General features: G+C 44.6%; 1 protein-coding gene across 8 annotated transcripts in view; it reads left to right on the top strand.

The window, feature by feature from the left end:
- The window catches only part of COL6A3 (collagen type VI alpha 3 chain), a 90,349-nt gene extending 71,416 nt beyond the window's left edge, over positions 1-18,933 (top strand). For all 8 annotated transcript variants that reach the window (XM_043462073.1, XM_043462072.1, XM_043462071.1 and 5 more), the window contains 6 exons: positions 651-753; positions 3,783-4,429; positions 6,092-6,355; positions 7,395-7,493; positions 16,842-17,006; positions 18,107-18,933. In XM_043462073.1, coding sequence (XP_043318008.1) covers positions 651-753; positions 3,783-4,429; positions 6,092-6,355; positions 7,395-7,493; positions 16,842-17,006; positions 18,107-18,150 — 1,322 coding nt within the window. In that variant the 3' untranslated portion in view covers positions 18,151-18,933. The remainder of the gene's footprint in view (positions 1-650; positions 754-3,782; positions 4,430-6,091; positions 6,356-7,394; positions 7,494-16,841; positions 17,007-18,106) is intronic.
- Positions 18,934-19,364: the final 431 nt, after the last annotated feature.

The raw sequence follows: 19,364 nt of genomic DNA, 5'->3' as shown, positions 1-19,364 counted from the left end.
CACATCTGTTACATGGCCTCTTGTCATTCATTTCTGGATCTGTGGTCTCTGTAGACCACACGTCCTGGAGGAGGTGTATCATTCACCACTGCCTTGTCCAGAGTCAGCACAGGAAAGTCTTACAAACAAGGGAGCTTTATAAAGTATACACTCCCCCCCCCGCCATAAAATTTTAGGGAAAAAAAATGTAAAGCAAAGCCAGGCCAGCAAGTTCATGCAGGGGTCACTATTCCTGTCTTCAGAAGTTTAAAAACAGAAGCTTCGTTAAATAGCATTGAGAAAATGTTGACAGTAATGTCCACATTGTAAATGTTGATTCTAATTTGATGTTCAAGAGCTTGGAGCTTGTTTAGCTCTGCACTTGATTTCTCTTCTATCCTGTCTCCCTGCACATTGAGTAAATGTTACCTTTAACTTAATCACCCAAATATTGCCAAATAGAAGATCCTGATTTAAGATGCTTCATGGACTGAGGACCGTTATGCTTCATGTTTCAAATCACTGAATTTAGATCATCTGGAAGAATGAGTGAATTCAACAAATATTTATGGACTACCATATACAGGATCCATTTAACTCCTTAGCAGAGTAATTTTAATTTGCATGTGGTTCACATGCACTTTAATTTTTTTTTTTCTGTTTTTCCCTAGGTAAAGATGCTTTCTACCTGTCCCCAGATATCAGGAAACAGTGTGATTGGTTCCAAGCAGACCAACCAGCAAAGAATCTCCTGCAGTTTGGTTACAAACAGATGTAAGTGATTATAATAAGTGTCTCAGAAGCTAGAGTGCTAGAGGGCATACACAGGTCCTTTAGCCAAAAGATAACTTTATGGGGTGAGGATGCTGAAATCCAGAAAAACATGACTTCCCAAAGGTCATGTGGAGCATTTCAGGAGAAGAATCTGTTGTCTCCTTTATTTTTTGCTGTGTAACAAACTACCTGAAACTTAGTGGTTGACAATAACAACTATTTAATTTGCAATTCTGTGGGCTGGTGAGTTTTGTTTGGGCTCAGCTGGGCAGTTCTTCTGGCCTCTAAGGGGCTCATTTACATGCTTGTGATCAGCTGCTGGTTGGCAGATAGACTGATGGTCTAGGGTGGTCTAACGTGGGTGACTCATCTCTGCTCGATGTGGCAGGCCTGGGTTTGTGCCCAAGGAGACTGGGCAGGGTTCCAAGAGAGAAGACGGAGGTGGGCAAGCCCCCCGAGGTCCAGGCTGGAGCTGGCACACTGTTACCTGGGCTCCGCTCTACCAGCTAAAGCCTGTCCAAAGCCAGCCTTGTGAGATTCAAGAGTAGGGACCTGGACCTGCTGGGGAGACCTGCCCCATCACACTGTTAAGGGCATGGGTGTGGAGAAAGGTGGGCTGCTGGGCCATTTGTCCCAACAGTCTAACTGGTGTGCCGTGATTTCCTATAGAAGGGTTAGACATATGAAGCAAAAAATGGACTCCAGTCTTCTTAAAATGATTAATGCTGTCCTGGCATAGGTGACGGTGGTGACAAAAGGAGGCGACGTGTATGACCTCCTGGAAAGAGCCATCAAGGGGTTGGGAGGGGGGTGGGGCTGCGGTGCTCACGGTGATGCTGGCCGCTTGGCACACGCTCTGTGGGCTTATGTCCAGCGCCATCACTGATGCCAGATCCAGGAGCAGAGAGGAGGGCAGTGTGGCCGTGTGACGGGGGCGCTGCAAAGGGGGACATGTGACAGGAATTAGGGCGAGGCACTGTGCCAGCAGTTCATGCTCCCCAAGAGAGGATGGAAGTGTCACACTTTGGGGGAAAGGGAGGTTTTGACTGTTGAGTCCCAGTGAGATGCAGATTCCAATTAGCCTTGCAGAGTGACTTCCTGGCTTCTCCTGGCTGACCCCCAGGTGACCTCCTCCTACCACCTTTATGTACTTCTCTCTGCGCCCCTTAACTCCGTCAGCTCTTGCCTCTGTCCTCAGAGGGAGCACTTTATGTCAGCCTCAGTTCAGTTCAGTTGCTCAGTCGTGTCTGACTCTTTGTGACCCCATGGACTGCAGCATGCCGGGCTTCCCTGTCCATCACCAACTCCCAAATCTTGCTCAAACTCATGTCCCTCGAGTCAGTGATGCCATCCAACCATCTCATCCTCTGTCATCCCCTTCTCCTCCTGCCTTTAGTCTTTCTCAGCATCAGGGTCTTTTCTAATGAGTCAACTCTTTGCATCAGGTGGCCAAAGTTTTGGAGTTTCAGCTTCAGCATCAGTCCTTCCAGTGAATATTCAGGACTGATCTCCTTTAGGATGGACTGGTTGGATCTCCTTGCAGTCCAAGGGACTCTCAAGAGTCTTCTCTAACACCACAGTTCAAAAGCATCAATTTTACGTCGCTCTGTATTCTTTATGATCCAACACTCACACCCATAGATGACTACTGGAAAAACCATAGCTTTGACTAGACGGACCCTTCTCAGCAAAGTAATGTCTCTGCTTTTTAACACACTGACTAGGTTTGTCTTAGCTTTTCTTCCAAGGAGAAAGTGTCTGCAGTGATTTTGGAGCCCCCCAAAATAAAGTCTTTCACTCTTTCCATTGTTTCCTCATCTATTTGCCATGAAGTGATGGGACTAGATGCCACGATCTTGGTTTTATGAATGCTGAGTTTTAAGCCAACTTTTTCCCTCTCCTCTTTCACTTTCATCGAGATGCTCTTTAGTTCCTCTTCATTTTCTGCCATAAGGGTAAAAGCGTGGTAAGCCTGGGAAGTTGAATGTCATTGCTAATCCAACAGTGACCCTCCTCTGGTGCTGTGATGCTCATCCTGCTCGATCTAGGTCCACAGGTTCTATTTTTCTAGCCTTTTAATATGATCTGTCTAATTTCCCTCAAATATTCCATCATGTTGGCTCAACTTTATCTTTAGGAAAACAGAATGAACAAAGCAACCTAGTGTTTGAAGTTCTATGATATCAACTGGAACAAAATATACTGTATATGCCATATAGCGTGACACTTCTATAACACAGTAATGATCATCTCAGTGCAGGAAACGAACAAAATTGGGTCTGTGATGTCATGTCTGCTGGTTATGTTGGTATTCTTTTTAAAGATTCAGAATAAATTAAGAAATTGTGAGAGAAATAACCACACACACAATTAGTACAAACAAAAATACACAGTGAATACTGGGACTGAACTTATATGTCAACTTTGTAGTTTTCCAGCTCAACACAACATCTTGTTGCATGGATACCTTCTTATAATGAGAGTAGCTGTTAAATGATCTTAGTTTTTGGTGTGTCTTTTTCAGTTGGTCAGTTTTTATAATTAGTTTGTTGTTGTTCAGTTGCTAAGTCATGCCTAACTCTTTCTGCCCCTATGGATTATAACATGCCAGGCTTCTCTGTGCTCCACTATCTCCTGGAATTTAGAGTATTATTTACATATTATTTTATTTTTATTATTCATTATTGACAAGTGCTATTATAATGACAATATTTATTTTTGTTTCTTTACTCTCTCCCTGGTTTTATTTTATAAATTGAAAATAAGATGAAAAGTATAGTTATAGCACAATTGAGGTTTCACTTTTAATAATTCTGTTTTTTATATGCTGTTCAGTGTCTTTTTTGTGGCACAGATCCTAAAAGGACAAATTTAGTATATGTAATGTTATATGTAATATATGTAAACTACTGCATGTGTTTTGCTGAGAGAGCATATTTTACATAGCACATGGAATTATGTCTTTGTCTGTTTTAAATGGCAGGAGAAAATAGGTACGAGTCAAAATAACATTTAATATATTTTAACAGAAATGTTCCGAATAATGTTACTTCAAGTCCTACATCCAAACTGGTGACCACAACAAAGCCAGTGATCACCACCACCAAACCAGTAACAGTGGTGAACCTGCCAGCCTCAAAGCCAGCTGCCACGAGACCTGTGGCTGAGAGACCTGCAGCTGGGAGATCTGTGGCCACCAAGAATGACAGTGCCAAGCCCGTGGCCACCAAGACCGAGGCCACCAAGATGGAAGCTGCCAAACCTGTGGCCACCAAGGCTGAGGCTGCAAAACCCATGGCCACCAAGACCGACAGTGCCAGTTCCATGGCCACCAAGACCGAGGCCACCAAGATGGAAGCTGCCAAGCCTGTGGCCATGGCTGACAGTGCCAAGCCCACAGCCACCAAGACTGAAGCTGCCAAACCTGTGGCCACCAGGGCTGAGGCTGCAAAACCCATGGCCACCAAGACTGAGGCCACCAAACCTGTGGCTGCCAGGCCCGAGGCTGCAAAGACAGACATGGCCAGACCTGCAGTGGCCGCGAAGCCTGCAGCAGCCAAACCTGCCCCTGCCAGACCCCCCGCTGCCGCCAGATCCATGGCCACGAGGTCTGAGGCCCCCAGGCCCCAGGCGGCCAAACTGGCTGCCAGCAGGCCCGCCACAGCTAGGCCCGTGGGTAAGAAAGCCGCCTGCTTGTGCTGTTCTCATTTACTGTGTCCAGGGTTGGTCCCCAGAGCCTGTTACAAAGCAAAGCAGACACAGTCCTTGATCTGGGATCTGACATCTAGATGAAGTATCTTGAAAGGTGCTGATCTGAGCATGGAATTACCAGAACATCGCTTATTTTCTATATTCAAAAGCAATCTTTCTCTCCCCTGCCCTACACCCAGTGAGGCTGATAAGTTCCATGCAAAGAGCAAGTGAAATAAATCCCTGCACCTCTGCTGCCTGTTTTCCCACTCCCCACCCTAACCCCAAGCCTGCATCAGGTGAGCTCGGGAGTGACCCATTCTCTCCGGGATTTAGCATGTGGCCATCCCCCACCCCAGCTGGAGATGCAGTTGTCTTAGGCTAAAGGGATAAGTTCTAAGCTGATGTAGAGTTTTAGACCCCACTGAGGGAGTGAGAGAAGGATAAAGCCTGTAGTCAGCTCTTAGGCAGTGAGAAAGATGTTTCTAGGCTTTAGTTCTGGAGCTAGACCTCCCTCCCTTAGAATATGACCCCCAAAGATCTGGCTGGAGCTTTGCAGTTAACAGGCCTTGTCCCCGCTGTGAAGCTCATACCCACAGAAGAGAAGCCCAAGCTTTGTGCTGTGGCCACCTTGGGGCGTTTTGTTTAGCAAAGAGGAAACTTAGAGCCAGATGATCAGTCTGTCTCCACAGGCTGGACTGCATGCTGGTGCTGCCCCAGGGAAGAGTGCGTTCCAGGCTGGGTTAGATTATCAGGGGCCGGTGGGCTTCACGGGACTCAGACTGTGGTGTTTTATTTTTCCCTCAGAGAAGACACTTAGAAATTCCTTTGGAGTCACAAACTGAGTTGATAAGTGAAGGCAGGATGTTTGTGCTCCTGAAAAAGTGGACATTGTTTGCACTTTGTGAACAGAGAGAGAGCAGGGATTCCTTCAAAGAATTTCAGGTCGTGCATTAAAGTTCCATGATGTATATTTAATAGACTGTAAATTAGGGAGATTATTCTATCTTGAAGATTTCAGATTAAGCACGCTGGACCGTGCATGTTCAAAGTATCTTCTTAATTGATTTTCAACAGAAAAAAAAAAAAAAAGGTAGTTTTATACCTGGTGGATGAATGATGAGATTTTTGATCACTGTGAATTTCACATTTCGCATATGCTGGTAGTTACAACATCAGTATTTCTCAGGGGCTTAAATGAGAAATTATTCCTCTGCCTCCCCTAAGCTTCAGATCAACTGTCTACTGGTACATCTCTTTCAGATTTCATCTCTGGCCTATGTGTTACAGTCATTTAGGGTTTTACTTTTTATCAATTAATTTTTAAAAGATTTTTTTTAATTAAGATCATTTTAAAAATTGTGTATTTATTTGATTTTGCCTGTGCTGGGTCTTCGTTGATGCCAGGGCTCTTCTCTGGTTGCAGTGAGCAGGGGCTCCCCTTGAGTTATGGTGCACGGTTTCTTATTGCCTTTAGTAGCTGTGACGCACCGGTTTAGTAGCCCCTCGGCATGTGGGATCTTCCCGGACCAGGGATCGAACCTGTGTCTCTTGCACCGACAGGCGGATTCTTGGCCACTGCGCTCCCAGGGAAGGCCCTAGGGTTGTATTGTATCTCATGCTCTCTACACCCTGCTCTGTTCCGCAGTGAAGGCACCCCGCGAGGTCCACGTGTCCGAGGTCACAGAGAACAGCGCCAAGCTGCACTGGGAGAGGCCCGAGCCCCCCAGCCCTTACTTATACAACCTCACCGTCACCTCGGCCCACGATCAGGCCGTGGTTCTGAAGCAGAACCTCACTGTCACGGACCGCGTCATCGGGGGCCTGCTCCCCGGGCAGACTTACCACGTCACGGTGATCTGCTCCCTGAGGTCTCAGGTCAGAGCCATCTACCAAGGCAGCTTCAGCACGAGTAAGTGCACGGTCACCTTTAAGGAGAGTCGGTACCCCTCTCTGCACAGGATATCAAAACAGGGCGGTCAGGGGAGCAATTCTCATTCATGGACCTTGTCCTGAAAAACAGCAACAAGGTTACAATGAGATCCTGCTTGTACCCAACTTGATAAATTAACACAACGGAAACCAGCGGTTCCTTGTGAACTATTGCCCTGCTTTTGGAGTCCTGGGCTACTTGGTGGAGGAAACCTGGTCCACGTGGCCGGAGTGTACCCCTTCCCAGGGAGGAAGAAAATGCCCGCGGAACCTAGCTGGGTCTCGGCCACCCGCTGGGCCTGAGCGTCAGAAGCACGTTTCCATGTTCAGTGAAACGTAGGAAGCATCCAGGGAGCCCCCTTGGAGTCTCACCATCCCAGGGGCGCGGGACGTCCGCAGCCCTGCAGACAGGGCACCGGCGCGCCCGCCCCTGGGCCTGCGGCGCCCCACACTGCCCTCTGCTGTGCCCGTCATCCCTGTGCTGCCCTGCGGTTTGCCCATGCATGCTTTCCCAGTCTCTGTTCAGTACCCCTGCCCCACCCCCCAAGTTGTCCTGGACCCCACCCTCACCCCGACTCTCTTCGACCCCTGCTGCTCCTGGGACGTGGCCGGGGAGGCTCCCACTCTTTTCTCCTGGGCCAGTGTCATTCATATCAAGGAACTATGAGTGGGGGGTGGGAAATTCTCATCCGTTACCATGCACGCAGAAAGATGTGAGTCCAAAGACCATTCAGCCCCAGGGCTCTATTTCCTAGGACGGAAACAGCAGAGGTTATGTGGAAACTGTGAGGATCTGTTCCAAGATCAGAGGTTTTCTCTGTTTACTTGTTGAGATGAATCAGGCATGCAGATAACAGACAGAAGTCATGTGTTTAGAGACTTTTTGGGGCTCTGTGTTTCAGTGGCCCACCCTTGCCTAAGACACGATCCAGAAAAGCAAGCCTGCCTCAGTCTCTAAGGGTTCCTCACCCTTTCATTTTCCGAGTTACTTACTAGGGGTGAATCTTTTTGTTTTTCAGAGAAAATTCAGCCTCCACCTCCGCAAACAGAGAGATTAGCTTCTAGTGCAACCATCAATCTAGTGGTGAGCGCAGACCGGTTGGCTGGGAGTAAAGCAGGTGAGCCGTTGAAAATACTAGGTGCATCGCAGAACTAAGAAAGCATTCTCGGGACTATACTGGCAGGCGCAGTGGTTAAAACTCCATCCTTCCACTGCAGGGGGCATGAGTTTGATCCCTGGTTGGGAAACTAAGATCCCAGGTGCTGTGTGGCGAGGCCAAATATTAAAAACAAAAGCAGAGCTAAAACCAGAACTCCACGGCCCATTCATACTTAAAAGGAGAAAGTCCAATAAATTATACTATTAAGAAAAAAGAGAATTCTTCCAGTTTAATCTGCGGGGGTTCTAATTCTCAGACCAGGAGTGACTTGTATGGAGAAGGTTCCAAAGTGGCTCTGTGTGGTCCATCCTGGTCTTAACTTCCATATTCCAAGTTCCAAATGCTGGCTTACCTTGCCTGTCCCGAGGTTCTTAGAAAAAGCTGACCGAAGGCGGCCTTGGGGGACAGTAGCCAGGAACTCATGAGTCCCTTAGTCATTTCCCTGGTGCCTCCTCTTGGGACTTGAGTTTATTTGTGGTCTGTGATGCAGCAAGGCATAGGGTTTCATCCACTCAGTGCTTTAATTTAATAAGAAACTACTTAGAAGAACACGAGACAGCTCAGTTTGGAATCCATGAAATTTGGGGGTTTGGAAGTGACCCACGGGATCGAGGCTCTGGTCCCAGTTCCCTCAGCACATACCCTGGCTTAATCTAGCCTGCCCTTCTCTTGGGCCTGAGCCGAGCGTGTGCAATGTTTATGTGAAATCTGTGACAAGTTAGACGTGTTTCTGGAAGTGACAGCTGTTTCTTGTTTTTGTTCCCGGGCGGTGGAACTCTGGGTGACCCATAACCTTTCATCCAGGGGAACGTGAGCTGTGATTGTTCATCTGTGGGAAACGGTTATTGAAACGGCCAATACGCTTTGCTTAAGAGTATTCTGCCAAAGATATTGGTATTAATTCCACAGTCAGAATTCCATGGGATTTAGATATCTTACTGGTTTATAGACCCCAAAGCAAAGGGTTTCCACTAATTATGGGGACAGTTTGTTAGTTTTGAAATTAATATGTTGGCTCCAGAGGTTGAGATAGTTAGATAGCATCACTGATTCAATGCACATGAATCTGAGCAAACTCTGGGAGATGGTGAAAGACAGAGAAGCCTGGCATGCTGCAGTCCATGGGGTCGCAAAGAGTTGGACAGGATTTAGCCACTGAACAACAACAACCTATTGGCCCCAGTCAGGAGGAGGAAGGTGTGTTTCTTTACAAAGTTTGTTTCTGTTATGGGTTAGGGTGAAGAAAATCTTGGGTGCTGAGCTGCTTTCGTAGATCCTAGATGTAAAAGCAGCTGTGCTTCCTCAGTCTGTCCTGTATCATCAGAAGCAGCGGCATGCTCATTTTTTGAGCTGTCAGTGAGGATTCCCCATTTTACTCTTTCCATTGCAAGTTTTAAAATGATCCTTGTTTCTCCACCTCACCCTTTTTGTAGAGTCTGCATCCTAGCCCATCTGCGTTTAAATGAAACTGGGTGGTTTCCTCCTCCACACCTCCATCTCTTTGGGCCTGCTTGGAAATATAGGACTTGGTTCTTTTAGTTGTTTCCAGAGGAGTCTTGTCTGTTACTAGAATAGTGTTTTATTCCACTGATGGAATTTCCCCCTGTCCGTGTATACATGTGTATATCTACATCTGTATTTTCACATTTATCTATCATCTCTTAATTCAGCCATAACCCATAATGAGCTTTGACATAAAGAGTTATTATAGAGAAGATAGTGAAGTCAATACAGGAATTATGAAACTATTACATACATAGATGTTTAATAAGGGTCAACAAACCAACTACTTATAAAGCTGCAAAACGTTTCAAAATAGTTTCTATTTGGAAACAAGTTTAGGAATTGGTCTGTGATAGAGGTTGTTGTTCAGCTGCTAAGTCATGTGTGACTCTTTGCAAAACCCCATGAACAGAAGCACGCCAGGCTCGCCTGTCTCCACTCTCTCCCAGAGTTTGCTCAAACATGTCCACTGAGTCAGTGATGCCATCCAACCATCTCATCCTCTGTCGCCCCCTTCTCCTCTTGCCCTCAGTCTTTCCCAGTATCAGATAGCCGGTGTTTTTCAGGCTCCTCTGGCCTTTCCAAGTTCTTTCCTGATGTAAATTTATGGGAATAATTCAGAAATTCATGTTACATTGGGTAATTAAGTTTCAACTTCTTAAGAGTTGTGTTAAAAAACTTTATAAAAACTTTCAACGTTATGACTTTTAACTTAGACTAAAAAATGGCAGTAAGGTTGTGGCACAATGGTTTGAGATGTGGAAGAAAACTGAAGTCTCAATGCCTCTGATTTTTTTTCTTTTTTTTTTGAAGTATATTATTGAAGTATGTATATTTGAAGTTATTGAAGTATAGTTGAATTACAATTTACGATGTGTTAGTTTCTGATGTACAGCAAAGTGACTCTGATACACATATATATTCTTTTTCATATGGGTTATTATATGATAGTGAATATAGTTCCCTGTGCTAAACAGAAGGATCTTATTTATCTATTTTATGTATAGCAGTTTGTATCTGCTAATCTCGAGCTCCTAATCCATCTCTCCCCGCCTGCCTCCTTCCCTTTGATACCCATGGGGTTTGTAGGCTTCTTTTCTGTCTGTCTGTAAGTCTGTTTCTGTTTCATAAGTTCATTTCTGTCATACTTTAGGTTCCACATATAAATGATATCATACGATGTGTCTATCTCTCTGACTTAATTCACTTATTAAGGTCATCTCTAGGTCCATCCATGCGGCTGCAAATGGCATTCCTTCACTCTTTTTTTTTGTGTGTGGCTGAGTTGTATTACATTGTATGCACACACCACATCTTCTTTATCTGTTTCTCTGTTGATGGACACTCAGGTTGCTTCCATGTCCTGGCTATTGTAAATAGTGCTGCAGTGAACATTGAGGTGCATGTATCTTTTCAAATTAAAGTTTTTTCAACCCCTTTGATTTCTGCTCATAATCAAGGGACCATGGATCAGCTTTTGTCTCTGCTCTGGGGGTTCTCTGCAGCCCGTAGCCCACCCAACATGGTGCTTGAGTTCAGAGAAGCCATAACGGACCCACTCGGATCTCACCAAAGATAGGGGTCAGGACTGGTGACATTCTGACTTCAGAGTCCCTGAGATCTGTGCATATTGTTGCCACTCGTTGGTAACTTCACCCCTCATAGAGTGTGGGGAATGAGAAACTTCTAGCAAATTCGATGCTTCATTGAGAGAAAACAATTAGGAATAAATTGCACAGTGAGATTTGGGGATGTGTTTGGTCTTCTTATGTGTGGTCCAGAAGGGATAAGAATATATAAACAGTGTTGAGTTAATAGAAACAACACAGTTTTTAAAAAGGCGTCTTGCTGGGCTGGCTTGTTTTTTAAGACTGAGTCACAGATTCAGAAGTAGATAAGTGTTCTCAATCCACACCTCCAACACTTAGGTCTCCTCTCTTCATGTGGCAGAGAGAAAAGAGATGTTTAAACCGGGGCTTGTGTGTCTTTCAAGGTGACAACTGGTAGTTAGATTTGTATGAATCCAAAACCTTTCTCCTTCCTTCTAACCTGTACAGAACCCTCAGCCCCAGGACCTGAATGCTGTTTCACATGTGTGTGTGTGTGTGTACATGTATGTGTATTTCCCCCCAGTGATTCAAGTCAGTCTGACAGTATTGTACTTGCTGTTCTTAACAAGCTTCTGTATAACTGATCTCTAGCCCACAAGTAATAAGACAGTGCTGTGCCTGGAGAAGTCACTTAGTAAACATTTGCTCGTGAACATATGGAGTTACACGCGCGAGCGCACACACACACACACACACACACACACACACGTACCCCATCTTGAAAGCTCTTCTTGGCTTGAATTAATTGAATATTTACTTTAGAATGTATAAATTCAAAATGGGTAAACAGATCAGGAGATGGAAGCTTGCTTTCCTTCCTCCCAATGCCTCCCTTCCCCCTCTCCCATATAATTAAGACACTTTCGAAATTTCCCCAGGGGGTAAAACATTTTAACAATATTCATGTTTTGGGAGAAAGGAAAAAGGAGTAACAACAAATCATTGTTTATAAGTAACTTGACAAGTACAGTAAGTGTATTCTTCCTCTGTAGTTGTATGTATATCTCACATCTAAATATCAATTGCCACAATATGCATTCTTTCTGCAAACCTGTATTTTCTAGACAATTCAGGCAAATATCAGTTTTAAAGCTAGCATTTATATGTGAACATGAATACAGTTTGATTCTTTTTGTCTTTTTGCGGTACTAGTTCACTAGAAACATGATTTGTGCTTGCAGAGATGTGGCCCTTTCTTGTATAGTAAATGCTAGACACTTATGTGTGTGTGTGTGCCTTTTCTACCTCATGAATAAAAAATTTATTCATGGTTTTGAGTCTGTCTTTGGGAACTGAATTTTTGTCATAGGTAACCCCTCTGGGTTTGGGGAACGTGGTGACCAGTGTTAGAATCTGTGCAGGAATCTGTGGGCCAAATCCTATGGAATGAACAAGTCTCTGATCCATGGCATCCAGTGAGGGGGAGAAAGGCTGGGCAGTACTAATACCTGAGTTTTCGTTGGCGTTTGGAAATTCACATTTAATAGATACTTCTTTACCAGAAGTGTGACACAGGCACAGAAGGTGAGGACACCCTAGCGAAGGGATTCTTTGTCCCTCCTGATGAGGCCTGGCCCTGTTTTGCATGGAATGTGAGGCGTGGCATCAGTGTGAGATGGAGTGTAAGATGGAGTTTGAGACGAAGGCTGCCTACCGCAGCAGACCGATAGCATCGTTACTAACACTGAGGATTCCAGGCTTGGCAGTACTACGCGATTCCATTCTATTGCATTTTATTTAAGACGCATTTATTTATTTATTTTTGGCTGTGCTGGGTCTTCATTGCTATGCGTGGGCTTTCTCTAGTTGGGGCACTGGGGGTCTATCCGTCCTTGTGATGTGTGGGCTGCTCATTGCGGTGGCTTCTCTTGTTGCGGAGCCCAGGCTCTAGGTGGGTGGCCTTCAGGAGTTGTTGTGCATGGGTTTAGTTTCTCCGTGCTATGTGCAGCTTTCACCCACTGGGGGCTGAACCCAGGTCCTCTTGATTGGCAGGCAGATTCTTAACCACTGGACCACCGGGGGAGCCCCATGATTCCATTTTAAATGGTTAATACTTTTTTTTTTTCTCAACAAAATAGAACAAGCCCTGTGAAAAGAAAAAATTCCTGCCCGATTTTTGCTTTTCTCAGCATCTAAAAGAAACACACCCACTTTTCTGGGATGTATTTGCTGCCTGAAAATGGCATTTAGTAGCAATTAAATGAATCTTTCAGTGATTGTCACAGTCTTAAAAAAAGCATAGACATGCGAGGCATTTTTGGTAGGATGTTTTGTTCCTGCTGGATTTGAGGACGCTGTCATTTGTTTTAGGTTTCCGTCACCATCTCTCTCCTCCTCCTCTTATTTTTGGCTGAAGAAGTCTTGGAGAGATATTTTATATGCATGTGATTAGTAAAGCAAAGACTCTGAAGGTTTTAAACAGCAAAAGAAAAAGACCTCAGAAAATTTGCTTTTTATAAAATCATTAAAGAATGAATCTTAAATTATTGACCTACCTATGTATGAAGAGATGTTTCAGTGCAGAAGGGAGTCAAATAGCCACCAACATGTGTACCAACATTCATTTTAGTTACTCTAGAAATTAGCAGTCTGTAGAAGTGACCATATTTTGTCTGAGCAGGCATTTCTGGGTCAGTTACGCAGCTCGGAAGGAAATAAATTCACCAATGTTTTGCTTACTTTATTGATTCTAAGATGCACAAATTTTCCCACTGTAGTACTTCCAAAATTGAAATGTGACTTGAAGTTGATGATATGTTGTGTCTTATTGGCATCATTTTCTCTTACTTAGTGGAATATAAAACAATAATACATCATAAAATTAAGGTATCTTAGATTTGATGAAATCCAGTGTTTGTGTGTTCCACCGTGAATATATGGCATTAGCTGCCATAAAATGATGTGATGTGGAAAATATATGACTTTATGTTGATAATAATTTAAAGAACTAACTTAACCCCACAAGGTGAGGTACATTAAATAGCTACAAACACTTTCTCTCCTTGGTTGAAGAGACATAGCCATCTTCAAGGCAGTGTGTTTATTGGTGCATGAGAAGGTAGCTAAGTCAGCTACCATGTTTGAATCATGAGGGGCCCCCAAGGGCATTTAGCATTTTTTTATGTGAAGCAGGTAAGTCTTATGAAATGAAACTCTATTGGTCAAGACCTGAAACTACATTTAACATACAGCTACAACTACATTTAAAATAAAGTCAACAATGCAGAAAATATTTCCTTGGTAATTCTGAGTCAATACTCGAAATATAGACATGGGAAAGTTTTACTCATTCCAGCCAATTGTATCTGCTTCAGAGGTTTGGAAGCACTTTACATCATGTCAACAATGTCTGGTCCGAAGGCAATTAAACCTTCTTGTTTTGAAGCCATTAAACTAATAAGGAAAATAATTGCACATATTTATATCTGCACCATAAACACTTTCTACTCCACTTAGCCCCCACAATTTGGCTTAAGAAAGTACTTAAATACTGATAACTTGCTGGCTTGGAAAATGTCAAAGATGGTGCCTTTAAAAATGCTACCTTTAGACACTGTAGAAATCTCAACTGATAAAAGACAAGATTTTCCAATTTAACATGTTTTCAGTTTCAGATACCTTTTTCTAGTCATAAAACAATAGATACTCCTTGTGAAGAATTTGGAACATACAGAAAAATGTTAGGATATAAAACCTCCCATTTTGATGCTTGAGAACTTACTGTATAGCTCAGAACCTACTATGGGATTCCACTCAGTGCTCTGTGGTGGCCTAAATGGGAAGGAAATTCAAAAAAGAGGAGATATATGTAAATCTATGGCTTTCCTGGTGGCTCAGATGGTAAAGAATCTGCCTGCAGTGTGGGAGACTCAGGTTCGATCCCTGGGTTGAGAAGATTCCCTGGAGAAGGGAAAGGCTACCCACTCCAGTATTCTGGCTGGAGAATTCCATGGACTGTATAGTCTATGGGGTCACAAAGAGTCGGACATGACTGAGTGACTTTCGCTTTCATACTTTTCAGGGTTTGATCTCTGGGTGGGGAAGATTCCCTAGAGAAGGAAAGGGCTACCCACTCCGGTATACTTGCCCAGAAATCCCATGGACAGAGGACCGTGGCAGGCTACAGTCCGTGGGGTTGCGAAAGAGTCAGACACAGCCAATATGTATACTACAGCTGATCAACTTTGCTCTATGGTAGAAACTACCACAATATTGCAAAGCAACTATACTCCAATAAAATTTAATTTAAAAAATAGAGAACCCCAGGATTTTGTCTTTGAATACTACGAGGCCCGTGTTAATTTATTTCTCTTGGTTCTTCAAGTATCTGTCCTGATAGTCCATTAGTAAACCTTACAGGTCTTGGCAGCGACTCCTGCTGGAATAAAGGATGTAGAATGCAAGAGCGGTGGTTAGTGCTGGAGAGTGAAGGTGAAGATCAAAGGAAACTGGGAAAGCCAGTGGGTCAGGGAACTGGGCCTTCCTTCAGGGCTGCCTGCAGGCTGGGCTCCTCGGGTCTGGGAGGACTTTTGTCTGCTTTAGAAGAGCACAGTGAAGTAGGACCTGAAGAGCTAAACACAGTTAGCCAGGACGGGATGCACTTGGAATAAACAACATGGAACCGACCTGGGCCCCTGGGGTATGCTGTAGGGAAGAAAGAGGAGGGGATGAGGTGACCGTTTGGCCAGCTTCCCACACTGACGGGGACCCACTGCTAAACAAGGGATGTGTGTTGGTGGCTGAATGGTCTTGCTTTGCTGAATCCCCTCTTTCCTTAAAACCAGGCCTTCTCCCCCCAGTGCTGGCATTATGAAAGGAGGAACATTGGTTTTGTGAGTTATCATCACTTTATCTTGGCCTCCTCAGGTCTTCAAGAAGCTCTGGGTAGTACTGCTGGCCTTCTGGGCCTCTGAAAAGTCTGCAACTGAGAGACGCTGTAATTGTGGGGCCACCTTCCTCCTGCAGGGGTGACAGTCAACCCCTGTCCCCCCTGCCCCAAGTCACCAGGCAGTATCTTAGACCAATTCTGAGCTTCAATCCTGTGCCTGTAAGTCTGGTTCATTATAGCCGACCCAAGCTTTGGTTTTCTACCTGAAGACCCGGGTTTTCAAACTTCTTGGTATCAACAAGCATTTGCAGAAGCTTACCGCCCCTGCCACCCCTGCAGCTGGGGAGAAGGCCCCCGGAGATGTCAGCCTGGTGTGTGTGTGTGGAGCGGGGAGCAGTGATTCACGCATGCTAGTTACATAAACAAGTAGTGTTGTCCACTCCAGGGGCTTTGTTTTATGTTTTTCAAATTTTCAGATAGCAGTTGATATTAATATTAATGCGTCTCTCTCCCAGCCCGATCTAGAGTTTGCCAAAAAAACTCTGTAAACAGAAGTTTTACTGTGTGTGAACAGTAGACTTGTCTCTCCAGGCATGGTGGAAAAATGTAGCTTTCGCTCTGCAGCTGGGCTATATCAGAAGCATGCATTTAAAATGCGTTCACAACATAAAAGACTCCCTTAACTGGCAAAAGAACGCTTCTCTGTCTTCAAAATAGCTTTACTAGGTGACATTCTCACTGTCGTGAGTTTTACATCAGTGTTAGCACTTCTTTTGGCTTGTTAACTTTGGCTGGTCACAAAGTTAGTAGCTACACACACACTTGTATGCATATACGCACATACTCATAAAGGATTTTCTTTTCCCACTTTAACTTTTGTTTTTCATCATCTTGGCTTGTACTGAAATGGAGTCTTGTTTTTTGAATAACGTTCTGACAGAATTTAATTGCTATTTTGCCAAGGAGTAGAAAACTCCAAGGTTTTAAAATTTTGGTTGCTTCTCTGGGGGTTGAGCATTGAAAGAACTGTAGACTAACTGACTCAGTGATTGGAAAGGGGAAAACAAGTTCATTTCATCTGAAATCATCCAATAATAGTTGCCAACATTTGAGATTCCAAGTGCAGTCTATGAAGCCCTTTTATTGATAGGATTGTATTTATTGCTCTCAAAGCTGTAGGTAATTATTATGTCCCCCTGACAGTAAGGAGATCGAGGCTCTGGGAAGTAAAGGAATTTTTCCTTCTGGAAACGCTTCTGCTTTCTTTCTCCGACAGTACTGGGATTGGACCTTTAGCTCCTCGTGCGAGGAGCAGAGTCACTTACACATCCGCATTAATCTTTTTTCCCCATCTTGTTCCTCAAGATATATGTAAGTTGCCAAAGGACGGCGGAACTTGCAGAGAGTTTGTATTAAAGTGGTACTATGATTCTGTAACTGAAAACTGCGCCAGATTCTGGTATGGAGGCTGCGGTGGAAATGAAAACAGATTTAATTCGCAGGATGAATGTGAAAAGGTTTGCCCTCCTGGTAAGTGATTCTGATCTTGTGTTCGTGGTTTTTGTAGATAAAGGATCCAGGCCAAGCATTCATCTTTTAGAGATATTTAATGATAATGATGCTGATAGATTTGAAAAAGAAGGTAAATTGGATTTTCAGATGAGGAAGTTGTACAAATAAAATACATGGTATTCATTTTCTGAGTTATTATTATTTCCTAAAAGCATACTTGTAATTTTGCCAATGAGGAAACATGGCTAACCACGCCTCACCCTTTAGAAATATTCCTAAGCTGCTGGAACTTCCCTGGCAGTCCCGTGGTTAAGACTCCATGCTTCCTCTGCAGAGGCTGTGGGTTCAACCCCTGGTTGGGGAATTAAGATTCCACATGGTGGCTAAAAAAAAAGAAACAGTACTAGGTTTCTGTTATTCATAAATATTGTAACAGAAATGATTATTGGGAAAATAATGTAATGAAAAATTAATAATAACCTCTATATAGTCTGTGTGCTAAGTCGCTTCAGTCGTGTCTGATTCTGTATGACACTATGGAATGCAGCCGGCCAGGCTCCTCTGTCCGTGGGATTCTCCAGCCAAGAGTACTGGAGTGGGTTGCCATGCCCTCTGTCAGGGGATCTTCCCGACCCAGGGATCGAACCCACCTCTTATGTCTCCTGCACTGGCAGGCGGGTTCTTTACCACTAGCGCCACCTGGGAAGCCTCTGTATGGTCTATTCATCTTTAAATAGTCTTGCTTCCTCTAAATAATTAAGTTGACAGCAAGGCCATCAGATAGCTCTATCGTGTTAGGCAACATGATTGATAATAAAGTCACAACAGCTACGCAGAGAGTCTGGGGCCAGTGCCGAACGGGAGTGTTGGATTTGCTTAACGGCCAGATGGGTGATGCCAGGAGATAGAGAGAAAGGGCTCAGGGGACACAGAGAACCCCAAAGTCCAGGCCAGGAAGCTCCAGGGGAGCCGCTGAAGAGTGAGACTGATGGTGAAAGCCAGAGGCCATGGGCCGTTTTCATGAGAAACGTGGTGTTCTTTCGGGTCAATGGTGTGACTTTCCCCCCTCTTCTGCCCTTCCATCCTCACCCCCTCCCCACCCCTCCATCCCTGCCCAGTGCCCATCAAGCAGCCCGGAGTTATCGCCGCGATGGGGACCTAGGCGTGGCCGGCCAGCGACACATACCTCTTGAAGAAGAAGGAGTCAGCCATCGCCGGTCGTCTTTGTAGGAGCTCTGGGTGTAGATTCCCTCGCACTGTACCGTTTCATGCTTTGATTTACACCCGGACTTGGGAGGAAGCCTCTGCCGCGTAACCTATCAATATGGTGCTACATGTGTCTGTGGACCTGACCCTCTTCGTCTCCGGGCAATTCCATCGCACACGCTGAACGTGTGTAACCGATACCCACTGCTGGCGTTTATGTGAACGTTCCTATAGACTCAACTTCCCTCTGGAGTTTCACGTTATGCCTCTTTCAGGCAAGTGTAAGATCTAGAAAATAACTCCCCAACTTCACAGCTACCCTGTATACTTCCGCTTGGTTCGTTTCCTCGCCTCTTTACTAAGCATGACTTTAGATGGAAAGCCTGTGTATGGAGAAGAAGCAAGAATCCAACTTTCTCATCGCCCGCCCCCCCACCCCCCCCGCCCCTGCCAATCTCCTGAAATAGATTTTGAGCTGATTTTCTTTTTCTAAAGCTTCTAACAAACTAGTTAGAAGGAAGCAAAATCCCTTAATCTTGGTGCACTGTTGTGGGACCAATGCCTTAATTAAAGAAGGAAAAGAAAGTCATGATAGAGAAGATTTGTTGGCATTCCTCTAATGTTGTGTGTGTGTTAAATTTTTTTTTTTTTTTGTGCAGGGGGGGGGTTTAATTTTAATTTTAAAATTTTTAGGAAATTTATACAAAGAAACTTTTTAATAAAGTATATTGAAAGTGTGGGTTTGGCGTTCTTGGTTGTGTTGGTTCTATAGCATCTATCGCCAGAATCACCCGTAGGCCGGGGGAATTGTGCCCTATCCAGGTGTGTAGTCTTGCATACCACCCTGTGATGTCCATTGAAAGGGCAAAGATGCTCTATCAGACAGTGTGTGGGAGACCCTGGTGGGTCCAGCCCACTCGCCCTCCAGCGCTCCATGACCAGGTGGATCACGGTCTTTGCTTAGGGTCCCTGGAGTCTCCCTGGTCTTAAGAACCAGACTGGCCTTCATGCTCCCCTCTGACTTGTAGTTGCATCCCAGAGATGTGGTCTCCTCCACTGCCTCTTTAAGATAACTGTTTCCTGGGGCCTCTGCTTCAATCCACAGTGGCTGAGAAGTGGAGATCGCTGGCCCAGGACTCCCCATCCCGTTTCTGGAGTCTCAGACAAACC

Source organism: Cervus canadensis, chromosome 2 (assembly GCF_019320065.1).
Source record: "Cervus canadensis isolate Bull #8, Minnesota chromosome 2, ASM1932006v1, whole genome shotgun sequence".
Classification (NCBI taxonomy): Eukaryota; Metazoa; Chordata; class Mammalia; order Artiodactyla; family Cervidae; genus Cervus; species Cervus canadensis.
Note: the sequence above shows the minus strand (reverse complement) of the source record. Positions and strands in the feature narration are given on the sequence as shown.